We start from the raw sequence: 19624 nt of genomic DNA, 5'->3' as shown, positions 1-19624 counted from the left end.
TAGCTGTGATCTCCTTCTTATTTCTCTTAACAGTGATTTTGGCCATTACAATGAAAGTTCGGCATTCAGGGAATCCTCAATTTCTGCAGTGCTTTGGCCCTGTTCCCCATTCAAAAGCGAGTGCTATCTTTCCCCCTAATTTTGAAGATGGGACTTTGCCTTATTCCTATCAGCTTTGCCTCTCCTCGGAGTCCCAGAGGAATGAGTTCACTTTTCTGGCACCCAAATTTCCAATTACCAACAACCTTCTTAGTCATGATAAATCTGGTGTGCCTGTCCCAGACAGTGGTGTAAGCCCCTTAAATTCAGTGGAGGATAATTGCGAAAAGGTAAGAGTCATTATCAATAATTCCTTGTGCTTTTTTCTTGTTGAGAATGGAAGTTTAGAGCAATATTACTGAAGCTGTATCAGTTTACCAACTTTTTTTGTTTCATTCAGTAATACCGTGTTTCTGCGAAAATAAGAAATACCTATAAAATAAGCTGTAGCAGGATTTCTAGGCATTTGCACAATATAAGCCATACCCCGAAAATAAGACATAATGATAGGTGTGACTATGCAGCGTACCACCACTAGCGGAAGACATAGAAAGTGAAATGCAAAAACTTTCTGCAGTGGCGGTGGAAGCAAATTCAGGCCTCCCTCTCACTTACTGCCTCCTTTTCCTCCTCCTTTTTCTCCTTCTCCTTTTGTTCTTTCTTCTCTTTGGGACAGGCCAGGCAAGGCTTCCTCCCTGAGTGAGTGAAAGAAGGAGTCACCAACTCCAACGGGTTTGCCGTTGGCGGTTCTGCTTCCCTTCAGCCCATCCCCCAGGAAGTCTCCTCAGTGAAGTGAGGAGCAGCGCATACTCTGCTTTAGTTATTGTGTGTCCTCAGGGAGAAGAAGTAAGGCTGTGGTTGCCATTTCATTTAGCACTATATTTGAATAAATGCAGATTGTTGTACCATACTTAATAAATATAAGAAATCCCCTAAAAATAAGTCATAATGTATCTTCTTGAGGAAAAATAAATATCAGACAGTGTCTTATTTTCAGGAAAACATAGAAGCTAAATCTCTCTTTTCACAGTCTAATCATATTAAATATCAAGAATCGAATTCAGAGTTTTACAAACATTTCTTCTAGTAGTCTTTTTGTACTTCTCTTATGGACTGTCAGTCTTACAGCCAAGACTACCAAAAATGTCAAGAACTTAAACTGCAAAAACAATATCTACCATGTTCTTCATTATTCCTTATGCTAGGTAGGATAACCCAATCACCATTATAAAGGAGAACTCATAATATTTTTTTTTTATGTTGCTTATAAGATGGGTAAAGGTCCAGTTCTCATATTCTCTTCTCTGTCTCACTGTTCAGTATAAATCTCGATTAATCGATGTAGGGACTTTGCAGTTCATAGGCACTTTCTCTTAAGTAAAAATATGTAGGAATGTCAATTTAAAACTACAATTCTAATTGCAAATATGGTCAAAGATGTGCTGAGTCAATACTTGGCCCGTTGAAATGGTTCTGAACCTAAATATCGCCTGTCTATGAGAGTGCAAAATTACATGGCTTCTCTTCTATCTTGTCCCTTTCCTACCCTTTTGGCCTCTTCTGTTGGGCAGATCTTAGCCAGTAGAAGAAGATTCCTATCTGACCCAAAGACATTTCTGCCAACAGGGGAGGACTGTGCCTAATCCCAATCCAAACACTTGTTCAAATATTTATTTTTTTCACAATAGTTAGACAATACCACCATCTCGGAATTTCTTGTGATTATTATGACGACTGGCTCTTTATTTCTTGGCATGAGACTTTTTTCCTTCCATTTCTTATGATAGAATTTCCTATAATCCATATTGTGGAATAACTGTATTGGATTAACATGCACTTCTATCAGAATAATATGTACCGTTAGACAGCATAATAGTTTTTATAATTATTTTTCTGCCTCAATTAAACTTATATAAAACCTTTCCAAACAGTCTTTTTGGCATCTTAGAAAACCAGCAAATATGGTTATTGAGGGGCACATTCCAGATCCAATGTTCTTCAGTTTGATGCTACAGACGAGAAGTATTGATATGCATGTGATTTAATTGTGTTGAATGCATGGAGACTATCTGTCTGTACTTAAAGGCTATCAAAGTCTTTGTTTCCTTCAGTCATAAGACAGGAATTCACTTTCCTTTACACTTTTCCACGAGAAAACATGGAGTACAACAGTGCTTTATTTCATCTTTACTTAGCCATATGATATCATATATAGTCATCATGATTGGCAGTGGCTGTTTGTGATCATGGATTGATAGTACATGTCCTCAGACACTTTAATACTGAGATCTCAAGTCCCAGTAGGTTCTCTAATGTGCCCTTGAATTTCTCTATACTACTGACTTGAATTTCCCTATCATTTTGGAGTCATGTTTATTATAACAGAATATAATGAAAAAAATAATACATGGACTGGGAAATGTATAGTAACTATCTGTGTCATTGTATATGAATGCTTCTTAATGCTTTGGGCAAAACTATTACATTGATACCTTGACATATGAGTTTAGTTCTGTGGCCAAGCTTGTAACTCAATTTGCTTGTATGTCAAAGCAATTTTGGCACTGAAAGGCTATTAATCTGTTCCAGAGCTCTGTCAAAAACAAATTAAACCCATTTGTCAAGACTCCATGGAGTCCAAGGGCTTCAGGCAGCCCTCCCTCCCTCCCTGAGCGGCTTTCTCTCGGCCTCTCCGCCCCCCCCCCTCTCTCCCTCCCTGTGAGCTTGGCCTGCCTTTGGGACCATCTCTGGCTCTTCCCACCATTGTGGAAGCTCCCCTCAAGCTCCCTCACCAGCCTGGCTTGGTCTGCTCTGGGCCCAAGCAACAGCATATTCCCTTGCCAGGTGGATGGAGCGGTCAACAGTCTGGCCGTTCTCTCTCTGCTTCAGTCTTCCGGTGCAGCCACCATCTTGGATGGGGATCATAACTCAGATTTGGCTCACATGTGGAATAAAAAAATGAATGAGCAATAGCTTGTAACTCGAAAAGCTCACAACTTGGGATGCTCGTAACTCGATGTTCCACTGCACAGTCTTTCACCAGCATCAGAACAACAGAATGTTTGTCGATAGATAAAAAGGAGAGTAGAGTATTTTAAAGTAAATAATCTCAGGGACAAATAAGCACTCTAAGTCAGGGATAGATTATTTCCTTAGATGTATATATTTATAACCCACTTTTTCTCTACCAAATCCATTTTAGCGGAAATGTAAAACTGTGTTACATTAAGTTTATCTTTATTTGTCTTTATTTGCTTTTAATTTCTGTATTTCAAGGTTAATATCAAGTCAATGCATAGTTTATGGCATGACATAGTATGGTAGTATTAATTAGGACTATTTTTAACACAGTAACTGTCAAGCATCTAGAAACTACGTTTATATGGCATCTACAAATCTCTATGAGTGCCAGTTAACTGAATATATTGTTTATTTTTGTTGTTTTAGAGCAGCATTCAGTCACATATATGAGAGAGTAGCTTCTTAGCAGAGTAGCTATGACAATAGCAAAATGCCTCCAAGATAGCAAGAAGGGGGTTGTCTTTTCCCCCTGTCTATTTGCTAACATATTTCAAGCCAAGCTAATCAATTGCTCCATCCTTGAAGGAAATAGAATATTGTAAAAGATCTGAAACAAAGGAGCACTCAGGCCATGGGAGTCACAATGTTTCCCCAGGTAGGATTCCTTATTTTATTTTGAATTTTAAGAGTGGGCATTTGCACAATACAGTATGAATAGATAGAGAGGAAATCCATGATCAGCTAGAGAAGTGTATCTTGAATGTTGATATTATAGTTGCAGATGCAATGAAAGTTTATGGCATTGAAGTGAAAATAATGAATAATAATTACCATGACCCTACTTTCCAGTCAGAAAAAACTAATGATAAATATAACAGAGCACACAGCATTAGGATCAACATTTCTCCTATTAGCAATTCAGGATCCTGACTTGGGAAACAATTCTCTACAGGGATACAAACTCAGCATCTATAACTGTCTCTCTGTTTGTTCAGTAAGAACTGTTGAAGGTAGAATATCTACTGAATTAAAGCCTCTGAATAATGAGGAAGAAGCCTTTTACAATCTTGTTCCTATAGCATATGATGGTGGAAATCCTATTAGGATAGAAACTGTAACTCTTCAAGTGATTTTGGTGGATGCCAAAAACAATGCACATTTTTCTATCTAGCCTCTCTATAAAGTAAATGTTGGGGAAGATATGCCTACAGAATCCACTATATTCACATTAAATCCAAGTGATCTTGATGAAGGCACTAATAATGGCAAGAAATATTCATTTCAAAAATTACACCAAAGGTTTCTCAAATATTCCACCTGGATCCAAATACAAGAGAGATCACTCTTATTGGAAAATTCGACTATTAGGACTCCTCATTACATCAAATTGAGATCCAGTGGAGATCTGCTGGACAGATGAACCCTCATGATAATGATTACTAATGTAAATGATAATGCCCTGAAATCACATATTTAGTCTCCAGCAATATCCCCTGATCAAATCTTGTGCCAATTATTATAATGACAACAAGAGTCTTTGATAGGAAGCAGTTGGCAGTCTACAACATCATTGTCACTATCACAAACCATGGGAGCCTTCCACTCTCCATGTCTATTGTTCCTTTTGAAATTTTTGATAAAGAAATGACAACTTCTTTCAACTCTCAACATTAACTTTATAATACTTAGTTAGTGGAGAACAACCTGAGGTGGCCTCCATATTTTCCTCCTTCAGATCACACCTTTTAGTTGGTGGCCTCAGTGGTTTTTGTTTCCTGCTTGTTCTTGACCTGCCCCCTGGTTTTAGACATCAGGCTGCACAGGTGGAGAAATTCACATCTGTTTGAATCAGGGTGTATGTGTTAACTTCAGAGGATTTCCCTTCTCTCAGTTTGTGGAGATCAATGGAATCCAAGCATTTTTTTCAGTTACATTGCGCTGAAGTTTCTGTGACCAGAGACTACGGGAAGAGCCAGTTTAATACTTCCAAGGCAAATTATTCCAGTGCTTTCACAAATCAACCAACCTATGAAGTTAATGATCTCTTTCATATCATTGAAGATGCTGATAACAGTTTCAGAGAATCATCCAATACAAAGGTGAGCTATCACTATCAAATTTGAGTTCTGGTGTGTAATATAAAGTCCAAAGTTTGAAATGTTGGTTTCATTACCTGTGTTAAAAACTAATCATGCATAATTTCAACATTCATATTTGTCTTTCATGCATACCATACATTTACTACATAAGAATACCAATAACTGTAGATTTTATTCTATTCTGAAATACATTAAGAGAGTAAATAAATAAATAAACAGAAGTGTTTATTGCGTTCTCCCAGTGCAGTGTACTAATTCTTGCTATTTTGTTCTGTCTGTACATTGAAAAAGAAGCAGTATGTCAATCACTTCTCTGATCCAGCACATATATTAACACTCTTAACACCACTATGGCTAATAGAAAATGACTAGATGTGGAAAATGTATGTCTGGGCTCATATTTCAGAGTGGACTAAAATCTAGTATTATTGCATTGCTGTATTACTGCATATCCATCAGATTGTTGGGCTGAACATTTTGTTTGTTATTTTTGTGTTAGAATGAAAGAGTGAAGGTATGATCATTGCCTGAATGTTTAATATTTATTTCTCTGCATGGTTGTAATAGTTGGCATGTTTTTTAGTAATTGGATGGTTATCTATCAGGGATCTTTTATTGTACGTGTTTTTGTTTGGCTGTGCATTAGGCTGTATGACTCTAAAGATCTCTTTCTACTCCATAGTTCCATGATTCAATGGTATTCCCCAAACACAGACATTTCCTTATGATCATGTGAATATAAGATTGGATATGTCCCACTGAAATCTGTTTAAAAGGTGTTTGTGAATAAATGGAATCCTGTTGATTTAAAAGGAAAATAAGTTCAAACAAATTAATTATGAAAACAAGTTTCCAGAATTGAGTAAAATGGTTGTCATTAAGGATCTCATCACAAAGGCCAGGCAAAGCCTTCTGCTTCACCTGGCATCATGGCAAAAGAAGAGCGGCAGTGGTGCATGCAGCTCCCTCTCAGTGATGTTTTCCCCATCACACAGGGGACCAGTACTGGGTCCATTGAAGCTTCCCAAGTTGTGGGGAAAGCCTTTGGCGATGCTTTCATCCCAACTAGAAGTGGGACCTCTACTGGAAGTCACACAATGTTGTGTGATGGCTGGCATGGGGCTCCGTCCAGAAGATGGGGTTTCCACCAGCTCTCCAGGGTTGATTAAAATTGGAATTGACTTCTGAATATGCCAGCCACAAATGCAGGAGAAACATCAAGAGAAAATGCTGCTAGAAAATGACCATACAGCCCAGAAACTACACAACACCCCAATGATGATTATTATTTACAGCCCACTTTTTCCTCTCAAAAAGGAAACTCAAAGCAGCTTATAGTAGAACCAATACAATACAATTAAAACCTAAAAAACATTCAAGCTTTAAAATGGAATTAAATATAAACAGTGTTAAAATCAACACTTAAACCCAATTTAATGGATGTTTGATGATATGCAGTTATAGAAACATGTTACACAGATTTTTTATCAATGTCATTCATTGTCTGTTAATTTACTAGATTCGAATTCAACTTTAAATCCCTGCATGACTTGGAGTAAAATGACTGAGCCAACCCCCCTTGCTCATATGAGCCAGCTTGATTGTAGAAATGGCTTTTATGGTTTATGTTTGTTTTAATTTGAGGTGGTACTGATCAGGATGATAGATTAGACAGCTACAGAAATAGGGTCAGAAATAAATCATTAGGAACAAATGGTATGCCAGTAATTTACCATGAAAGTAAAGTGATGCTCTGAATTTTGTAATAAAACTTTTGCCATGTAAGATGTTCAAGCTGGGATTCAGGAACAGAAGAGGCACTAGAGATCGTATTGCAAACACACATTTGATAATGGAGCACACCAAAAAAATTCAAAAGAAGATCAGCCTGTTCTTTTTTGATTATAGCAAAGCCTTTGCTTGTGTAGATGATGAAAAACTATAGATCACTATCAATGAAACAGGTATGCCACAACATTTGTAAAACCTGTATTCAGGAGAAGAGGCAACTGTTAGGATAGCATATGGAGATAAAAAAGGTTTCTGATTGGCAAGGGGGGTGAGGAAAAGCTACATCTTATCACCCTTTTTACTTAACTTGTATGCTCAACATATATATAAAGCAGGATTACACTCAGAGGAAGGAGATGTGAAAATTGGATGAAGTAACATCAACAATATAAGATATGCAGATGATTGCCACACTACTAACAGAAAATTTCAAAGAATTGGGAGGATTACTATAGAAAATTAAAGAAGAATATTAAGAAAATAATGATCATGTATTATCTACATAACTTTAAAGTAAAACATGAAAACTTTGAAATATTACAATATTTTCCATACCTTGGCTCAGTCATTAATCAGAATGGAGACTGCAATCAAGAAATCAGAAGACGACTAGGGACCTGGAAGGGCAGCCATGAAGGAACTAGACAAGATCCTTATGTGTAAAGTTGTATCACTGAAAACTAAAGTTAGAATTGTCCATATCATTGTATTTGTGACAGTTGGACAGAGGTCAAAGCTGATTAGAAAAGAAACATTCATTTGAAATAAGGTGTGGTAGAAAAGTTCTATGAATACTCTTAACTGCTAAAAAGACACATAATAGAGCCCTAGAAAAAATCAGGGCAAAATTCCCCTTAGAAGCCTAGATATCCAAATTAAGTCTGTGGTACTTTGAAGATATCATGAAAAGGCATGATTCACTAGAAAAGGAAAATAATGATTGGTAATGTAGAAGGCAATTGGAAAAAAGACCACGGTCTAGATCAAGCATGGGCAAACTTTGGCCCTCCAGTTTTTTGGACTTCAACCCCCAGAAATCCCACCCAGCTTAGTAGCTGTTAGGTATTGTGGGAGCTGAAGTCCAAAACACCTGGAAGGCGAAAATTTGCCCATGTCTGGTCTAGATGAAAAGATTCAAGCAAGCTGAGTAGGGTTGTTGATGATAGGGTGACTTCTTGGTCTCTCATTCATGGGCTTTCCGTAAGTTTTTTTTTTATCGTGTCAGAGGCAAATTGAGAACATACTACAAGTCGCTTCTGGTGTGAGAGAATTGGCCATCTACAAAGACATTGCCCAGAGAACGCCTGGATATGTTACCATCCTGTGAGAGGCTTCTCTCATGTCCCCGTGTGGAAAGCTGGGGCTGACAGACATAAGTTGAAACTGATTTTGGCAGTAGCAAGTATTAGTGAGAGGGCTGTTACAGTGGGATATCATTGTTATGGAACAAGGGTAAAATGGTGTTGCAAAATGGTGGCACTATGTGACACATTATGGTGTACTGATTTTCCTTTTAATAGACAAAGGCATAAAAGGTTGCAGCTTTTGATGGCAGTTGCATATCCTCTACAAGTAATAATTGGTTCCAGTGTAAATACCTAAACCCCACAAAAATGGGATCTGCATAGTGTAATTTGAATTCAGGTAGAAACACGTATGATATGTATTGAGCTTCTAACATAGACAAACTTTCTGTAATCAAATTGGAAAATCCCAAGTACATTTTTGAAAAAAAGCTACTACATGTCTTCCAAGCAGATAAACTGGAAATTAGAACTAGTAAAATGGCAGTTTGCAGCCATTATTATGGAACTGGACTCTGTGACATTTTTTATTCTCAAACAATTGTAGTATTTCATCCAAATTGTAGTGTTTTCATCCAAATTACAATGTTAAACTGGAACTGAAAGCATGTAGTTCTGAGTCTTTGCCTCTGAGTGTCACTGTTGACCAGTGTGGTACCGAAAGGAAGTAATGATCCAGTAAATGTTTGTCCTATACAACCAGATGACTGTTTCGTGAATACTGCACAGACCGGGCAAACAGCAGATTCCAAAAGCACAGCAATCTTGCTGGAAGGAAAGAAGGAGAAAGAATGATAATCTCCATGATTTAAGAACAAAAGTAGATTACATTTTACTTTCCTTATGGAGAATTTTGTGAAATTACTACAAGCTGCAAAAGAGACTTGATCTGCTTATTTGTCTGTAAAAGATGCAAATGGAAAGAAGGAAAGAAAAAAATGCCATGGGAATCAAAAGGCAAGTACCACTTCTCTTACTGTTACCTATCTTCTGTTGGGGAGCTTCAGAGCAGATTCATTATTCAATCCCTGAGGAGATGCCAAAAGGCTCCATTGTAGGAAATCTTGCCAAAGATTTGCAACTGAATGCCAGAGAACTAGCAAGGCGAAATTTACATGCTATCTCTGTAGATAAAATGCAGTATTTCAGTATTAATACAGAAAATGGAAACCTCTATGTGAATGACCGGATAGATAGAGAGGAAGTATGTGACACAGCTCAACTTTGTACTGTTAACATGGAAGTAGTAGTTGAAAATCCTTCAAATGTCTTCTATATAACAGTGGCAATCCAAGATGTTAATGATAATGCACCCCAATTCATCAATAGCAATATTAACTTGGAGATCATTGAATCCACTTTGCCTGGCACCAGATTTCTCCTGGGGAAAGCTCAAGATCCTGATATTGGGGTAAATTCTCTTCAAAATTATCAGCTGAGTTCTAATCAATATTTCACTTTGGAAATCAGACAAAGAAAAGATGGAAATAAATATGCAGAATTAAAGCTGCAGAAACAACTTGACCGGGAAAATGAGCAGGCTCTTCACTTATCACTTACAGCCCTGGATGGGGGTGAACCTAGAAAAACTGGCACTGCCCAAATATGGGTTAACATCACTGATGCCAACGATAACCCACCCATTTTTACTGAAGAGGTCTATAAAGTCAGTTTGCATGAAAACACACCTGTTGGGTCTCAGGTGCTTCAGGTTCTTGCCACTGATAAAGATGAGGGTACAAATGCACTGATCAGGTATGAATTCAGCAACATACCTGCAGATAGCCAGAGGAAATTCAGCCTGGACTCAGTTCATGGAATAATCATCCTGATTGGGAAAGTTGACTTTGAAGAAACTAAAGAGCATACCATGACAGTAGAAGCTAAAGATGGAGGTGGATTAGTGGCACACTGCAACATTGAAATAAGTATTCTTGATGAGAACGATAATGCCCCAGATGTGATGTTAGCTTCTGTATTCAGCCCAGTTTCTGAAAATTCTCTGCCTGGTACCTTAATCGCTTTGATCAAAATTAATGACAAAGACACTGGAGATCACGGAAATGTTGACTGCTATTTGCAAGATAATTTGCCTTTCAAGATTCTCCCATCATCTAATAATTACTACAAGCTCATGACAGACAGTCCATTGGACAGAGAAGCAACTCCTGAGTACAACATTACAATCACAGCCACTGACAAAGGAACACCTCCTCTTTCCACACATAAAATCATCCCTTTACAGATTTCTGACATAAATGATAATAGCCCTACTTTTGGAAAATCTTCTTACAGCATCTATGTGCCAGAAAACAAACCGGCTGGCTCCTCCATTTTTACTGTTAAAGCCTCTGACCCAGACATGGGCCCAAATGCACGGATCATGTACTCCATCCTTAGCAGCAATATCCAGGAGCTCCCCATCTCCTCCTATATCTCCATTAACTCTGAGACTGGCACCATCTATGCCCAGCGATCCTTTGACTATGAAGAATTCAGAGAGTTTCAGCTTCAAGTGAAGGCCCAAGATGGAGGATCTCCCTCTCTCAGTAGCAATGCCACAGTCAGGGTGTTTATTCTGGACCAAAATGATAACACGCCTCATATTCTGTCCCCTTCCCAAGATACTAAGGGATCCACCTTGTTTGAGATGGTGCCTCGTTCTGCTGAGGAAGATTATCTAGTTACCAAAGTAGTGGCAGTGGATGCCGATTCAGGGCACAATGCCTGGCTCTCCTACCATCTGTTCCAAGCCACAGAGCCAGGCCTTTTCTCCATTGGATCTCATACTGGGGAGATCAGGACAGCCAGGGCCCTTGTGGAGAAAGATGCTGTGAAACAGAGGCTGCTGGTGGTTGTGAAGGATAATGGGCAGCCTGCTCTCTCAGCCACCATCACCCTGAATATGGTGTTTGCTGAAAACTTCCAGGAAGCCCTTCCAGAAATGAAAAACCAGGCAAAAGACTCAGAAATCCAGGATGATCTCCAGTTCTACTTGGTGCTGGCCTTGGCCGTGATTTCCTTCTTATTCCTCTTGACAGTGATTCTGGCCATCACGATGAAAGTCAGGAAATCAGGGAATCCTCAATTCCTGCAGTGCTTTGGACCTGTTCCTCATTCAAAGGCAGGGGCCATCTTTCCCCCTAATTTTGAAGATGGGACTTTGCCTTATTCCTACCAGCTATGCCTTTCCTCAGAGTCGCAGCGAAATGAGTTTACTTTCCTTGCACCCAAATTTCCAAATGCCGACAATTTTCTTTGCAAAGATATATCTGTTACACATTGTGCAGGCAATAATGGAAACAATTTTAAATCTGAAATGGAAAACACTGAGGAGGTAAGCCTTGGTTCTTGAGATTATATGCATAGTAGAGTATATAGTTCTTTACCAATACCAACCTTTTGTAATGTAGGTACAATTGCATTTACAATTTTTCAGTTGCTTTTCCTCTTTCTTTTGTACTGTCAGATACAGTTAAATGACTATAGTTTGGAATACTAAACCCATTATTGTAATTATTTATCCTATAGTCATTTGTCATTTTCCATATTCTCTAGCATTTCCAAAATTAAAAGAGATGGGGAAGATTTTTTTTTTTTTTGCATTTCCCCCCTACAACTAGGGTATTTATTTATTTCTCGTGTCAGAAGTGAACCGAAGGTACAAGTTGTAATGGATTTGCAAACATAGAGGTTTTTTTTAAGAAAAAAGACTTGGCATTAATACTAAATATTTTTTGCCCAGTAGCTGGCCACTTGGAGTGCCTCTGGTGTTGCAGTTAGAAGGTCCTCCATTGTGCATGTAGCAGGACTAGGGTAAAAAGAAATAATTGTATACCTAATTAGCTTTCTTTCTTCAAACATTACAATAAATATTGGCATTTTGGGCTAAGATTTAGGTCCCAGTAGCATTTGACCAACAGTGAGGCTGAACTTCTGTTCCTTCTGCCTTCTGTTCAGTTGTAAACCAATCTTAGGAGGCTTTTTCAGTCATGTTTCAAAGTTGCACTGGGGATGCATTGGGGAGAGAAATTGATGGCCCTCTGTTGATGGGACGAGGTCTATCCGAAAATTCACTTTGGGTTCTGACAATTCTTTAGTTTGTTTCTTTTAATGCTGGTTATACAGATACTCTGTCTGGAGAAGATTTTGTAAATTAAGCTTTATTTAGTTCATCAGAAACAAGGGTATTTGTAATTCTGTTCATACAAAGACTTAATTTATACAGAGTGTGGTGGAAGCTCCTTTCTTTGAAGCTTTTAAACAGAGGCTGGATGGCCATCTGTCAAGAGTACTTTGTGCTTTTCCTGCATGGCAGGGTGTTGGACTAGATGGTCCATGTGCTCTCTTCCAACTCTATGAATCTATGAGTCTATGATTCTAAGACTAATCTTATGTAGACCCTATTTTTCCTTTCAAACAGATAAAAATTAAGTTTCTATGATGTTTAGAAATCATAAGAAAACATTAGGACTCAGGAGCATCAAACTGGTAAAGGAGACTTATTCAAACCAATCCATCACAGCGTGTTGCCTTAGGAAGAACTAGGAAAGGGAACTTAGGCTGTCATAAAATCTAACATTTACTGACTCTTGGTGATTATTATTTAAGCTCAAGTGTGTTGAAGTAAAGTGGAACTCTGATCCAAACTTAGGAAGCAGTGTCCTATTGAAGGGAAGTGACAAAAAAGTAACTAGTCTTCATCTTGGTAGTAAGTATGCATCCACACTAATGAAGATTAGATATGGGTATTCACATGCAAGTAAATAAAATATTTATCTGTTTTTTCTGTGTTGTGGAGGCAAATATAGATCAAAATTATAATCAGTTTTTCTGTACTGTATAGTTCAAGAAATTCATATATTTTCCAATATGAGATATTCAAAAGAAATACAAAAGATCAATTTAATCAAACTGTCTGGAAATTACATAGTGCCTTTAGGGTCTATCTGTATATTTATCAAATTTCTATGTGCTCTGTTCGTAAGAGGTGAATTCAGAAATTACTGGCTCCAAAACACCATCTTCTCTCCTGCATGACTATGTAGGAAGAATCCCTGAAGGCACTCTACTTGGACAGCGTCCCCTGAAAGTATGCATTAGAGAAAATGGCAGCTGGGGGCAGCAGTCTTCTTCCACTGCTATCATCACTACCTCTTCCCTCTACAAACCTAGAGAAAGTGCCACCACTTGCCCATATGTTATTTCAATACTCCAAAGTATTTTATTAATGCTAAGGATCCCATGAAGAAGCAGATACATGATTCTTGAAAACCATTTTATTATTCTTATTAGAATGTTGTAGTGGAAGTTAGCATTGCTATCATTTGCATATTGTAGTAAGTGAGCATATAGAGAAGCTAAAGCTAGTGACAATATCCAAATTTCCTAATTTCCAGTTATGTTTCTTGCACTATACCACTTCAAGATATATATAGCGTATGAATACATGAACTGAGAATGAGGAAAGTGTTTTGGATCATAGAACTGTGGAATATTTTAACAGTTCTTTTAGTCATTTATGCAGTTTTTAATAGAGCAAAGACACAAAATTATTTAATATTATTTAATATTTTAATTATATTTAAAAAGCACACAACTGAAGAGAAAGCATAACATTTAAAATACCACTTCTGTGGTATATTTTGTCTCTAGCAAAATAGTTACAGCCATGTTACTTACACACTGAAATGTTTTAATCTGCATTTTCTATACACTTAACTAAAAATAAGCCTGCTGTATTCACCAAAGGAAACTTTTATACACAGAGGAAAATGGATGGTGTTCCTGGAATACTAAAATCATTTGACCGTGTCTGCGCATTTGTGTAGCATACAGCTCTTAAAGTTTTACATTACCTAGTTTAATTCTTCCTAGGTAAAGAATGTCCTGATACAACCTCTACGTGGATAACTGAATACTAGGACCGCCTGGATGTGTCCTAGCATGCTGCCAGGATGCTTCCTCAATGCAACCCAATGGATGGCATCGCATGACATAAGGATACTTCCGGTGGAGCTTCGTAGAGGAAGTGTTCTGGCAGCGTGCTAGGACGCTTCCCAGAAAATACAGGAGGCTTCCTGTGTTCTCATTGAGAAGAATTGGGGGATGCTCAGCGGCTATACTTTCCCCCCTTTGATGGAGAAAATGGCACAGTGGGCGATGTGGGGTCAGGACAGTGGTTTCCTCCTCCTGCTGCTCAGCTTATCGACCTCAGTGTGATGAGGTCCATAGTCAGCAAAAGCTCAAGAAGCTAGAGAATTAACCACATAACAATTGCAATAATGGTGGTAGTGATTATTATACCCAGTCAGTGCTTTCATCTTTCATCATCATGTGACAACTCATACAAGTGTTGTCGGAGGCTTTCATGGCCGGGATCACAGGATTGTTGTATGTCTTTCGGGCTGTGTGGCCATGTTCCAGAAGTATTCTCTCCTGACGTTTCACCCACATCTATGGCAGGCATCGTCAGAGGTTGTGAGGTATGGATATCTCACAACCTCTGAGGATGCCTGCCATAGATGTGGGCGAAACGTCAGGAGAGAATACTTCTGGAACATGGCCACACAACCCAAAAGACATACAACAACTCATACAAGATTAATCAAATAGCTGATAGACATATCCAGAGCCACATGTACGGAACCGGAAAAAGGTTTATTCTAGAGGAGGGAAGCACTACTGTTTACATCATCCTTAACCAGTAGAGCTAGTGTTAAGGGAAGATGTGAGTTATAATCAAAAGCATCTGAGGGACTCTGTTTTCAATTCTTGGTTTAAATGATGATTAGTTCACCTTGCGTTGATAAGTGTTCTGGGAGAGTTCAGCAAATGTTTCTTGTAAAGTAATTTCTATATCATTAGACAATATGGCTATAAGCTAAACCTGGCTTGTTGGCAAATACCAGTATTTCCAGGGAAGGATATCAGCATTTGCATCTGGGCTGGATTATCAGTTTTATCATTTCACTAGGATCGTGTCAAAACATTATTCTCTTCTTTTCCTGTACAGTTCCTCCTCCTGAAAGTGGGTGGTAAGCATACTAACCTTTGCATTTCAAATTCTGTAGTCCTGACCTCTTGCAATAATTAATACTTTAATGCTGTATGTGTAACAAAGGAAGAAGAATCACATTACTGAAACAGTGGAGTTGCTGGGGTGTTTTATAAATTCAGAAACAAAATTTCCCAAAGGAATGAATTTTACATCCATACTCAGCAAAGTATTTAGAGTGTTTGGACAGGTGGGGAGGGATGGTGGATTGTATGAGAGGTACCTTTTAAGCTCTAATATTCCCTCAAATGGACTACAAGCTAGAACAGTAAACAAAGTGACAAAAGAGTGGTTATTTATTTATCGTGTCAGAAGCAAATAGACAATACAGTTACTGTAGAATGTATAGAAAAACCACAAACAAAGTTACAAGCTGGGCATTATACTAAATTTCCTTTGAGCAGAAGCTGGCCATTTCTAATGCCTTTGGTGTCGCTGTAAGAAGAGAGGTTGAGTTGATGGTCCGTTTTCAGTGATAAACATTGTGAAAGTAAATTACTATATAGCCATTCTTAATGGTGATCCATTGCATATTATAAAGATGTTCTTGACAGAATTATTTATGTCTAAAGTAAGTGAAGTACTAGAATATAGTCTATAGAATATTTCTCTCAACAGTGTGTTTTGCTCTTCCATTTTTTCTGAGGAACACCAATAAAAGTTTAAACATTAATTTGCTTAGAAAGCCTTGTAAGGAAATTTCTTTCACAAGATCAACCAAACTATAAATTAGTCATTCCTGTTTTCTTTGCTGCTGAAATTATTGCATTGAATTTTAAACTTTCCCCTAAACATAAATATATACAAATATTCCTATTTTATAACAAAAGAAAGTCCAGCAATTCTATTTTAATGTGATTTGGATCATGATATATAAATGACAGTGAAGACTTTCTGTGATGTTCATTGGTGGGAAATCACAAAGTACAGAGGCTGCAATTCCCTGTTTCAAACTCACAGTGCCGCTGTTGGACAAAGTGATGATCTGAGTACAGTTGAAGATCTTACTGGTGCCTTTGGCTTTTAGCAGAGACTAAACTGTAGATCGGACAAATAGAATAGCACATGAACAAATACTTCAGCTGCAAGAGAAGAAAACAAAAGTAAGCCAAAATAAAGGATCCATTTAATTTTTCTTGCTGAACACCCTCTCTTTTGGGTGAAAATTTCAAATCCTGTACTTATTAAAGAGAATAAGAAAATGAGAAAAGGAATCCTTCATGCAGAAAGCTTTGAAACATCAATGAGACAAATGAAGCTTCTTATATTATTATCTTTGTTTCGTGGAATTGTTTTGGAAGAAGTTCACTATTTCATCCCAGAGGAGATGGCAAAAGGATCTTTGGTGGGAAATCTTGCAAAGGATTTGGGACTGAATGCCAGAGAATTGAGAAACAGGAATCTACACATCCTTTCTGAAGGTAAAAAGCAATATTTCACTATCAATGCAGAAAATGGGAACTTATATGTGAATGACAGAATAGATCGTGAGGGAATTTGTGGGGAGAGCACAAACTGTCACATCGATTTTGAAGCTGTGGTTGAAAATCCTTTAAATGTTTTCCACATAAGTGTAGCAGTCCAGGACATTAATGATAATTCTCCCCAATTCTTGAGGGGCAATATCAGGCTTGAAATAATTGAATCAACATTACAAGGTACTAGATTTCCTATTGGAAAAGCTGAAGATCCTGACATAGGAAAGAATTCTCTTCAGAATTACGAATTAAGTTCAAATCAGTTTTTCATATTAGAAGTTAAAGATAGTCATGATCAAAATAAATATGCAGAATTGGTTCTGCAGAAACCACTGGATCATGAAAGTGAACAGGTCCTCCACTTAATTCTTACAGCAATGGATGGGGGTGAACCCAGAAAAACTGGCACTGCCCAGATTGGGATTAATATCACTGATGCAAATGACAACCCACCCATCTTCACACAAGATGTCTATACAGTCAGCCTTGTGGAAAATTCCCCTGTGGGCTCTTCCATACTCCAAGTTGTAGCCTTTGACAACGATGAAGGTTCAAATGCACATATTAGTTATACTTTCAGCAGCATCCCAGAAAGAGCCACCCAGAAATTCAATTTAGATCCACAGACTGGAGTAATTACAATTAAAGAGACCATAAATTTTGAGGAAATAGAAAAATACACTATGTCAGTGGAAGCCAAAGATGGAGGAGGATTAGTGGCTCACTGCAAGATTGAGATGAAGATACAGGATGTGAATGACAATGCTCCTGAAGTGGTTCTGGCGTCCTTGTCTAGCCATATTCCTGAAGATGCTGTTCCTGGAACAATGATTGCTCTTGTCAATGTGAAGGATCGAGATTCTGGAGAAAATGGGGAAGTAGTATGTTCCTTACTAGGTGATTGGCCATTTAAAATAGTAACAACCTCTAGAAACTACTACAAGCTCATCACAGATGGTTCCCTGGACAGAGAGAGAAAGCCAGAGTATAACATCACAATCATTGCTACTGACAAAGGTACCCCACCTCTCTCCTCAAACAAAACCATCTATCTCCAGATTTCAGATATCAACGACAATTCTCCTGCCTTTGAAGAAAAGGCCTACAACATTTTTGTGCCAGAAAACAATCCTTCAGGAGCCTCCATTTTCACAATCAAAGCCTCTGACCCAGATCTGGGCCACAATGCACAGATTACTTACTCCATCTTCAACAGCAAAATTGAGGATCTACCTCTCTCCTCTTTTGTCTCCATTAACTCTGAGACTGGAACAATCTATGCACAGCGTTCCTTTGACTATGAGCAGTTCAGGCAGTTTCAGATTCAAGTAAAGGCCCAGGATGGTGGGTCTCCTCCTCTCGGCAGCAACACCACTGTGTCGATTCTTATTTTGGATGAGAATGACAATAGTCCTCGGGTTCTGTATCCTTTGCCACCTGCCGATGGTTCAGCTTTGTTTGAGGTAGTTCCTCACTCAGCTGAGCCAGGCTATCTAGTGACCAAAGTGGTGGCAGTGGATGCTGACGCAGGACACAATGCCTGGCTCTCCTACCAACTGCTGCAAGCCAGTGAGCCCACACTGTTCACTATTGGGTCCCGCACCGGAGAGATCAGGACATCACGGGTCCTTGTGGAGAAAGATGTTGTGAAACACAAACTGGTCATCTTGGTTAAGGGCAATGGAAAGTCTCCACTCTCAGCCACAGTGATACTGAACCTTGTGGTTGCCGAGAACTTCCAAGAGGCACTTCCAGAAATGAGTAACCGATCCGGCGACTCTGAGCAGCAGTCTGAGGTCCAGTTTTACTTGGTGCTGGCTTTAGCTTTGATCTCATTTTTCTTCCTACTCTCAGTCATTCTGGTCATTGTAATAAAACTTCGGCAGTCCCGGAATCCCAAATTATTCCAGTGTTTTGACCCTAATACTTTTTCTAAGACACATGTTGTATTTCCCCCAAACTATGAAGAAGGAACTTTGCCTTATTCCTACCAACTCTGTTTATCCTCTGCATTGAAGAGAGATGACATCGCTTTACCAAAACCCAATATCCAGGTCGCAGAAAACTTGCTTGATGGTGATAACTCTCATCTGGTACTTGTGGATAGCAACTGTGAGAATTTCAGTTCAGAAATGGAAGTTGATGAAAAGGTGAGCTGTGTACGCAGACATCTGCACTATACCTTTTTCTAATTATCAGTATATTAATCATTTATTACTATCTTATTTAGTTACATCTGCACTCTTCACTATACCTTTTTCTAATTATCAGTATATTAATCATTTATTAATATCTTACTTAGTTACATCTGTACTCTTCTTCTAGAATGGAATATATGAGCTGGGAGACAAGAGTGTGACTGAACTTTCATTTATGCAATTAAGTTATTTCATCTTCTCTCCTGTAGCTCTATGTCATCTCAAAATCTGCTCCATGGGGCTTCTTGAACCCACACTAGAAACTTTTGGGGACATATGGGGGGCCAATTTCAAAATGGAAATACTTTTCCCCCCTCAGTCTGCAGGTGGAAGCTGTTATATAAGTGTAATGAACTCAGTGCAGCCATTGATACATTTAAGTTTATATCACTCACTATAACAGAATATTGAGGCAGGGGGGAAATCTTTTATAATATCCCACCTCTGCCAGCAATATAAAGGAAATGAGCAAAGCGGGGAGGCTAATTATAACAGATTTGTTTTTAAAACTGGTAGCTGCCACCAACCTAAAATGTCTTTAGGATTTTTGTTGTTAAATGTGTCTGAGGCAAACTTCTCCCATTCCCTGCCCACACTTTTTCTACCCCTGACTCCCAAACTGATGCTCACTATGAGG

The 19624-nt window shown here is 38.4% G+C and overlaps 1 protein-coding gene across 33 annotated transcripts in view; it reads left to right on the top strand.

Annotated features, from left to right (window-relative positions):
* LOC100562425 (protocadherin gamma-B4) overlaps positions 1-19624 on the top strand; it is a 378208-nt gene that overhangs the window by 253881 nt on the left and 104703 nt on the right. The window contains exon 1 of one of the 33 annotated variants that reach the window (XM_062979498.1): positions 4950-5159. The exons of 30 other annotated variants lie outside the window; for them this stretch is intronic. In XM_062979498.1, the coding sequence (XP_062835568.1) occupies positions 4965-5159 (195 nt within the window). In that variant the 5' untranslated portion in view covers positions 4950-4964. Of the gene's footprint in view, positions 1-4949; positions 5160-7960; positions 11592-14885; positions 18940-19624 lie in introns of those variants that run through there. 2 more of the 33 variants (XM_062979463.1, XM_062979462.1) reach the window with 2 other exon arrangements.

Source organism: Anolis carolinensis, chromosome 4, assembly GCF_035594765.1.
Source record: "Anolis carolinensis isolate JA03-04 chromosome 4, rAnoCar3.1.pri, whole genome shotgun sequence".
Taxonomy (NCBI): Eukaryota; Metazoa; Chordata; class Lepidosauria; order Squamata; family Dactyloidae; genus Anolis; species Anolis carolinensis.
This window is presented reverse-complemented; position numbering and strand designations above follow the sequence as displayed.